The 9209-nt window shown below is 42.9% G+C and overlaps 1 protein-coding gene across 1 annotated transcript; it reads left to right on the forward strand.

Moving 5' to 3' along the window:
* Positions 1–4755: 4755 nt before the first annotated feature.
* trim69 (tripartite motif containing 69) lies at positions 4756–8894 on the forward strand. Its single transcript, XM_084935132.1, has 6 exons — positions 4756–5663; positions 6288–6383; positions 6587–6820; positions 7506–7528; positions 7620–7735; positions 7862–8894. Exons 1-6 carry the CDS (start codon positions 5028–5030, stop codon positions 8404–8406), a joined length of 1650 nt encoding a protein of 549 aa, XP_084791258.1. The 5' UTR covers positions 4756–5027; the 3' UTR covers positions 8407–8894.
* Positions 8895–9209: the final 315 nt, after the last annotated feature.

A 9209-nucleotide genomic window follows, 5' to 3' on the forward strand; every position in this document is an offset into this window, starting at 1 on the left:
GTGCTCATTGATTACATTTCTTCTTGTCAAATGATGTCAGGTCATAGAAAAAAAGGCTGCAGACATTAATGTTCAGTGTGCAGGTTTCTAGCTGAAAACACATTATGGTAAAACATTTCTTAATTTTGACATTGAAATGTAAAATGATAGCTCCGTTCCCTGCACGAGTTTCTATCTATGGCATGGTATCAACTTGAAAGGTAAATGAATACAAGTACAGGAAGCTTCCTAAAATATACTCTGATACCGCATCTGTTAAAGTACTTCATCTGAAATTCTCTGAAAGTCAGACTGACGAACACGCACACACACACACATCTGCTGCTGTTTTTGGGGATTGCCTTATGCGCACCACCTTAAATTTTAAACTGAACAATTATTATGTGATTTTTTTAACTATGTGTGGAAATATATCATTGTCAAGGTCTACTATCAAGAAATGCCCACTGAATCAATGAGCTTTGATTAGTGATTGTTGATCAATGGTCATGACAATTTGCATGTTAATGATCAAGGAACTGACCTCCCAGCCCATTGTTCACTGGGCTTCATTGAATGGAACTCGGTCACTAGTGTTTATTGATGACACAATTGCTGATAGAAGTAACAGGATGAAGTCTGAAGTGTACTCTGCTATAAGCGGCTCAGATTCAACCAAATGTTGCAACAGTGACCCAAAGCAACCCAAGAGTTTCTCAAGGCAGTGATCAGGTGGCCACCACCTGATCTCAACATGGTTTAACCTACTTTTTAGTTACTGAAGACAAAACTTAGGGCAGCAAGATCCGCAAAGAAGCAGCGACTGAAAGTGGCAGCATGAAAGGCCTGGCAGAAGGTGACAAGGCCAGAAACACGGCAGTTGGTGATGTCCATGAGTTCTGGGTAGAATTCTGGTATTCCCTACACCCGGGAGATAAAGGAAGGGAAAGGGGGAGAGAGCAAGAGCAAAAAAGAGAAGACAATGACAGATTAGCCGGTTAGCTTTACAAATAACTGTTCATTCAGAACTGGAAGGTATGTTGATTTTAATGACACATGTCTTTGTTGTTGCAATTGAGGATAGAGCTGGTCAGTAATATTACAAACTGGAAACCACTAGCATTTAGTGGAGAGTGGGCAGGCGGGTGAGGGAAGAGCCTTTTGTCTTACAGGAAAACATCCCAGCCTGCATCCACACAGTTCATCACTCTGCAGGTATGGAAAGGGGGAGAGACAGTGAGAGCGGAGAGAGACAGAAAAGACAAGGCTAAAAGACACTGCGTCTGGCAGCACCATAACATTTTTATACAGAGAATTAATGTTTTTAGAAGTAGGAGATTGTTCTCATGGTATCCAAAAACAATAAAAAATTAAGTATACACTATGCGTCAAAGAAACACAGTTTATCAACGCACAGTGGGAAAACTATCTCATAAATCGTTTTGAACGCAGTGATTCTGTGGCTGCTGTTTTACGTTTTACATGCACACGTAGTGATACGTCCAGTGAAGTAAACCCTGCAAAGAAAAGCCCAGGTCGCATATGCTGCATGTGCTGCATTAGTTATGATGTTCAATGGCTGGAAAGAGAAGAAAGCCAGTATGATATGAAACTTTTATCTGCTCTATTCCACATTCATGATGAGGCTTTGGTGGAAAAAATAATAAAATGATGGCACTGAGTGTAATTAACCTTCAGGAGTCCCTAATAAAAAAAAATGGCCATGACAACATCTTTCAAGCTGCTCGGGGATGCCGGCACATAATTAACACAGGGGAGGGGTTAAGGGTTGTTGAGTTAATTAAGATGTTGAAATGCCTCAATGTTACGGTTCCTGGAAGACTCGTGGGTCAAAAAATTTGAGTGGGGTGAATGAAGAAGTTCTAGTCTGACACGTCGCACTTAAAAGCCATACAGCCATGCTGCAAAACTCCAGCGGCAATTTTGGTATTTCACTTAATAAAAGACAAATCGACAGAGAGGCTGTGGAAGTAAAAGGCAGAGGGGAAGAGGACAAAGACATCGTGGTGGAAGAAATCTTTGTATTCCTGGAAATGTTCCTCCTGCTGCTTTAAAAAAAAAAAAAAAAAACCCCACAATGCAGCGTCCAACATGGCCAAGATCCTGTGTCTAAACAGACACTGAAGAAAAACATGCCTGCAGCTTTTTAATAATAATGATAATAATAATAGCTTTTACAGGTTGTTTTGAACAGAATACTTGTGATTTATAAGCTGTTTATTATATGTATTAGCGCAAAAGACAGTATAAAGCAAGTCTTCAAAGGACAAGTATAATTTTTCTTTCAAAGGCTGTGATGATTTTAATATTGGTTCCTCTGTATTTTCATCCTGTTGAACTTTTGGGGAGAGTGTTTGAATGTGCTGTTTCCTATGAGGTTGTAAAACCTCATGCGCATCATGTGCATGTGTTTATCCTTTGATAGTCATCTAAAGCTTTGGATGTATGGTGTTGGTGTTGGCCAGAGGGGCCGATGGCAGCCTCACTTCTGTCAGTCTGCCCCAGGGCAGCTGTGGCTACAACTGTAGCTTGCCTCCACCAGTGTGTGAATATGAGAGTGAATGAATAGTGGAATTGTAAAGCGCTATAAGGGTCTCGAAAAGCGCTATATGAATGCAATCCATTATTATTATATATTTTAATAATATTGCAGAAACAGGTAGGCTTGCCTCTTATGATACTCACAGACGAGTATCAGCAGATATTTGTGGCAGAGCTTGAGAACAAAAGGGCGGATATGTGCATAAATGCGTGCAGCCATGCATGTGAGTGTTTGTGGCAAATTTAGAGGGGACAAAAAATGCAACATTCATGAGGCGAGAGAGAAAATAAAAGAAACTCCCACACGCACACATGAAGCATGTCCGCACTGAGCACACACCCTCAATTAAACTCGGAGCTCATGTGTAAGGCACCAGGGAAACTGGAGGCTCTCTGGAACTTGTGCTGCTAAAAATAACTTAAGTGTCTGCAGCAGTGAGGCAAACCTGTAGGAAGATAAGAGGCGCAAGGACAGCCGGTGTAAAAATACAGAGGAGAAGAAAGATGTGATATTATTTTACTTTAATTGGGATTCCTGACAATTACCTGACAATATTCATAAGGAAATAAAATATAACAAATTCATAAATAAATATTCGTAGCCTAGTATGACCTTGCTCGTACTAGGCTGGACTCCTTTTGGCTTCAGAGCTGCCTTAATTCTTTATGGTAAAGACGAAGTCTCTCTGGTTCCACCAGTAGTCATAAAGGGATGGACATGGTCAGCAACAACACCAACAATACTCAGGTAGATTGTAGCTTTTAACTTCTGCTCAGATGCTACTAATGGGCCCAGTGTGCCAAGAAAATATCCTGCACACCATCACATCACCCCCATCTTCTGCTGCTTTAGCACATTTGCTTGAAAATCTAGTGTGTTCACAGATGCTCTTCTGTACACCTTGGTTGTAATTAGTGGTTATTTGTGTCACTGTTCCTATCAACTCGAAGCAGCCTGGCCATTCTCAACAAGGCGTTTTCACCAGAGAACTGCAGCTCACTGGGTATTTTCTCTTTTTTGGACGATTCTCTGGAAACCCTAGAGATGGCTTTGTGGGAAAATCCCAGAATATCACTTAAGTCATCCTTCTCCATTCTGATGGTCAGTTTGAAGTTCAGCGGGTTTACTTGATGTCTACATGATTAAGTGCATGTGATGCAGATACGAGCAGTGAGATAGATGTACTTAATAAGTTTCCATGAGTGTATTGCGATGCCTTTAATTTGCAGCACACTGATTTTACACTGTAATATTGCTACTTTGCAAGCACTTTGTTCACCTGTAAAACTCTGATTCAATGCAAAACAATTTTCTGAAATCCTTTAGGTGTTGGTTCCTGCTTTCCACCCTCAACTGGTACTACATTAAAAAAAATGGGTTTGTTTAATCATAGCTGTTGTTTACCCAGTTATATTATCAATTTGATGTTCATCATATTGATCTGTAATAAGTTTAGTTCTAGTTAAAGTTTCACTTTGGACACCAGATGTCCCTATTGCTCATAACACAGAGTACAGGCAGAGAAAAGGCAGAGAAACTGACTGAAAGGTTTTCTAAAAGAAAACAAGAATATCTTCAGGTATATTCATGTCATTCATCATAGGAGGAACACGGTTCTAAGTGTTATTTACAGAGAGTGCAGCAATCAGAATATTGGCACACACAAGACAGGCTGATTAAAACAAACAAACAGGCAAACAAATAAAAACTCTCACTCAGTATAAACATTTATGCAGTACTGCTGTGCTTTTACTCACCCGACCTGTGATTATGCACTAAATAATCACAGCATGCCTACATTTACAGTGTCATCAGCCTGATGTAACATCCTGTAATATTTAGTCGGCCCATGTGGTGCTGCTGATACGAGTCTTGGCAAGCGAAACACAAATTTCTCACTCAGCTTGGATTTTTAAATAAGCTTTACTGGACGTTATGTCTGGATAAAGAGTACTCTGTCTGTTGTGGAGCTTTCTATGCGTACAGTTTTGAATGATACCCTTCTACCTTTTACTTACTTGGCAGAGATCGTGGCCATAATTAGAATGATGAAATCGCTATCTACTACTCACAGATGTTTTCCTGCTTTCTCCCTCTAACACACACTCACGGCAAGAGCTCACACAGTCACATCCACTGGATTTACATTTTTCTTTAATTATTCTTAGAGCAGATTAAGAGTTTAATGAAGTCGGACTTTACTTGCGCAGACTTTACTAAACAAACATGCAAAGGAAAAAATATCCATGGTCCGCCTCAATTTCCTGACTGACGTCAGTCTAAGGGGGAAAGGGGGGCCTCTGAGATCCCCTCACTATCTGATCTGCATGTGAGAGGCTCATGCTGCCTCTGCACCACCCCCTTGTTTTCCCCACAGCAACAGGAAAACTGGAGGCCAAAGAGAGCGGCCACACTCTGTAGGAGAGGAAGGACTCAGAAGTCCAGCAGTACAGTAAGAACAAAGAAGGACACTAAAGGCAAAGGAATGAGCAAGAATCAGAAAGAAGTGAAGAAAATCCAGTCAGTCTATCTGCAGAACCTGGAGAAAGTGAACCAGGGGATAAAGCCGGACAAAAAAAGTTGGAAACCTAAAGAAGGAGACTTTGCTGTGCAAACAGCAATGGAAAAGCCGCGACAGCCTCCCATAGCTGGAAAAGTGGCTAAAAGCTCGGCTCACAGAATCAGCAGAGACCTGACTTGCTCCATCTGTTTGGATCTTTTCAAGCAGCCGGTATCCTTGCCCTGTGATCACACCTTTTGCCAGGGTTGCATTGAGGGTTACTGGGCAGGGCCACGGGGCACCGGGCAAGGTGGAGCCGGCTCCTGCCCTCAGTGCAGGAAGGTGTATCCCGGACCGAGCTACAGACCCAACCGTATAGTGGCCAACATAGTGGAGAGTTACTGTCAGGGTCTGGAGGAGAGTGGGACTGGACCCTGCCTGCCAGATGCCGGGGTGCCAGAGAGGGCTCCTGCACCGGTTGCACGCTGTAGCCGACACAGGGAGGAGCTGAAACTGTACTGTGAGGAGGACCAGGAGCTGGTGTGTCTGGTGTGTGGCATCTCCCAGGAGCACAGAAGTCACACCATGGTGTGTGTCCAGGAGGCAGAACAGAAGTACAGGGTGAGTTAAGCTTTAATGAGGTGCCTGTCAGCAGTTAAACGTTCAGCAGGAAGTCAATATCACTGTTAATGGGGTTTAAACTGTTTTTGCTTTTACAAAGTTTTAGACTTGGCTGCATATTTCCCAAAAACAACTTCTTCTGGTATTGCAAACATGCATCCTCTTGTGTTGTTCATCAGTGTGGAGTCTCCCAGGTTAGGCTTAAAGCAAAAGTAAGCTCTAATTTATCACACTTCCATTGTGTTTTCAACAAATCACCCTGGACAAGACATTGACTTTGAGGGAGTCAGTATGTTTTGACGGGCTGCATAGTGGTGAGGCGGTTAGCACTGGTGCCTCAGAGTGAGAAGGTCTGGGGTCTGAATCCACCATCGTTTGCATGTTCTCCCTTTGAATGCGTGAATTCTCTCAAAGTACTGCCTTCCTGCCACAGTCCAAAGACATAGACAGGTGTGAATGGTTGTCTCTGTGTTAGCTTTGCAACAGATTGGCCATCTGTCCAGGGTGTACCCCGCCTCTCGCAGCTGGGATAGGCTAAAGCCCCCCTGTGACCCTGAATTGGCTAAGCAGAAGAGAATGGATGGTTAAACAAAATGCTTTGATTTTGTGTTTCTGCCCTGACAGGCATCTCTGCACAGCTCAATGGACTCTTTAAAAGCTGAGCTCAACATAGCGCTGCAGTGTGACAGAGAAGCTGAAGACGAGGTCAAGAAGCTGAAGGTGAGAGGAAACACATCGGAATCAAAACCTCGCCACTGCGCATGCTACAATCACTATAAATATCCAGACTGACCCACTCGACCCACAGTTTCCTGTCTCATTCCCCTCATGGATTTTTAATGCTTTTGTGTATGTGCGCACAGACTGTTGAGCTTTTTGAAATAGACCGTCGCTCCCAGTAACAATGTGCATCTCCCACTCAGGAGCACACCGCTGATCTGAAGCAGCGCATCGAAGCCCAGTTCAGCGACCTGCACCAGTTCCTCTACCAGGAGGAGAAACTGCTGCAGGTGAAGCTGAAGACGGAGGAGCGAAGAGAGCTGATTCGCCTGGACGAGCACAAGGCCCTGCTGTGCGTGGAGATCTCGCGTCTGCAGAGGGCCGTCCATGAGATAGAGGACAAACTAAAAGAGCAGGACCCATTCACTCTGCTCCGGGTACGCTTAGCCTGTTTGTATATACAGCACAGTTCATCTGGAAGTTATTACCAGGATGATGAGTCAGCTCTGGGGATGATTAAGCCAAAAAATGCTGAACTCTTGATTTTAAATATGTTTTCAAAACATTTGTATCACTGTTTTGAAAGAAATAGAATCAGAAGCACAATATTTGGGAAGAAAATGAGGTGTTTTTCAATCTATTATGTAGCAGACATACATTTTTGTGCCAACAGGTTAAACAGGGTCCAACTTCAACATTCAAGATATAACTGAGCTGGGTGTGACCGCTATGGCTTTCCTGTTAAGTCTGCAGAGTGGTCTTAGCAAGACGGTCGATTTGATTACATCATTATGAAAAAACTTCAAGGGTAAAGCGTGATAAATAACAACAACACTGTTGTAGTTTTTTTCCAAACAAAACATTTATGAGCTTAGACAGGATTCAGGCCAACGACCTCAGTAGCTGAGCTCTAGAAAAACGAGTTCAGTTCAGGCACCGGGCCATACTCAGGCCAAGGCAGTGGGAATTTCCCCCGGCCACAGGGAGATCCCGCAGGGTGGGATAATGTGAGGTCAGACATTGATGTAATGTGGAAAAAGCTCTCTCTTCTTTCAAATACAGCAAAACTAATTACAGTCTTTTTGTCTCTTTTCCTGTGTTTATTCCCGTGTCTCATTTCAGAGCATCAAAGCACTTCTCCAGAGGTGAGCGTGGGAAAGGGGCCGAATATTTTGTCCTTGAAAGGCTCTGTTTTTGTTCTTTGGTTTCATTGTCTGACTTTGCTTTCGTTGACAGGCCTCCACTTAAGTTTGAGAAACCCGTGTTTACACCGCCCAGTCTGTGTGAGGGCCGGTTTGCAGGGCCCCTACAGTACAGAGTGTGGAAATCTATGAAAGGAAGCATCTATCCAGGTACTTAAAAGTGACACTCAGACTCCTGAATCGCTGCACTGCTCAGAAACCATCATTGAAATATCCAGCAAAGAAACATCTTTAGCCTTAAACTTCCACTCTTGCCTTTCTTTCTCCTCTTTTTAGTTCCAGCTTCCATTACATTTAACTCCAGCACGGCCAACCCCTGGCTCAGTCTGACTTCCTCCCTCACCTGCGTTCGATACCAGAACTTTAACCACACTGTGGAGGACAATCCCAACAGGTTTAATGCCGCCCTGTCGCTGCTGGGTAGCCAGGGCTTCACCCACGGGCGCCACTACTGGGAGATTGAGGTCTACAGCAGCACAGTCTGGACTGTGGGGGTAGCCCGGGAGTCGGTACCCAGAAAGGGAGTCATCAAAGCCCTTCCAGCTAACGGCTTCTGGACTATCTCTCTCTCTTATGGGATTCAGTACATGGCGGGTACGTCCCCTCCAACTGTCTTGTCACTGGAGGAGCCACTGGCCAGGATCGGTGTGTACGTGGACTACAAGAGGGGCCTGGTGTCCTTCTACAACGCAGAGAGCATGACACACCTGTACACCTTCAGGGAGACCTTCACTGAAACACTGTATCCTTATTTCAACTTGGGCTTCCTGGACAAAGTGCATGAAAATGAGCCTCTCAAAGTTTTCTTGCCAAAGATTTAACTGCTGTGAAAAAAAAGAGGACAAAGGGTCAAACAGTTACCAAAAATGACTAGATATGCAAAAAAACATATGTGAATAAAAAAGGTTCCTACTGTACAGATTTGAAACTGTGCAAATGCACTGTGCAGTTTATCTCATCAGAAATCAGAAACACGTGTATCTAAGCTTTGCTGAGTTTGCAGACTATGAATCTACTGTCAACCATTTCATTTCAGAGAAGCTGTGCTTCGGTGAAGAATGTGAAACTGTCTGGTTATCTGACTGTAGTGACATTATTGTAATGTGCTGTTATGTAATCTTCTTTATGCATGATTCATTAATTCATTCAGTACTTTGTTTTTTACTCTGTAAATAACTGACATCCTGAATTATACTGGAGTCACAAGACTTGATGATGTGATGCATTCAAGGACCATGGAGAAACTTTTTATTTCATCATAGCAAACATTAGGTTTGCACATACTTAAATAAAAATCAATTTAAATCGCCTTTTTGTATGTGTGCACATTTTTGTAACTGAGAAATCTTTGCACATATTGATCAAAAGCCTGCTACACTAAATGTGTGGTACCAAAGACGTAAAAAGATGTCCGTAATTATATGCACAAGTGTGTTATTTCCAGTATTAAAATGAACAGAACACCTCCATGATCAGACTCCTTAATTCTGCTTTCTATGACTACCTTATGGTACCCTTAAGAGTTCATTAATTAATTTATTCAACCACTTGCAGCGCTATGAATAAATGTTTTACACTACGGGGTCACAAGCAAAGAACTGAAATGAACACGTTTGCAGCCTGG

Source organism: Perissodus microlepis, chromosome 7, assembly GCF_051167445.1.
Source record: "Perissodus microlepis isolate ML-2025 ecotype Zambia chromosome 7, ASM5116744v1, whole genome shotgun sequence".
Taxonomy (NCBI): Eukaryota; Metazoa; Chordata; class Actinopteri; order Cichliformes; family Cichlidae; genus Perissodus; species Perissodus microlepis.

Bases quoted from the DNA above. Each gene is read 5' to 3' on its own strand.
- trim69 (XM_084935132.1), top strand. From the start codon at position 5,028: ATGAGCAAGAATCAGAAAGAAGTGAAGAAAATCCAGTCAGTCTATCTG. The intron at 6,384-6,586 runs GTGAGAGGAAAC...TCTCCCACTCAG, and splicing joins ACGAGGTCAAGAAGCTGAAG to GAGCACACCGCTGATCTGAA. The intron at 7,736-7,861 runs GTACTTAAAAGT...TCCTCTTTTTAG, and splicing joins GAAAGGAAGCATCTATCCAG to TTCCAGCTTCCATTACATTT.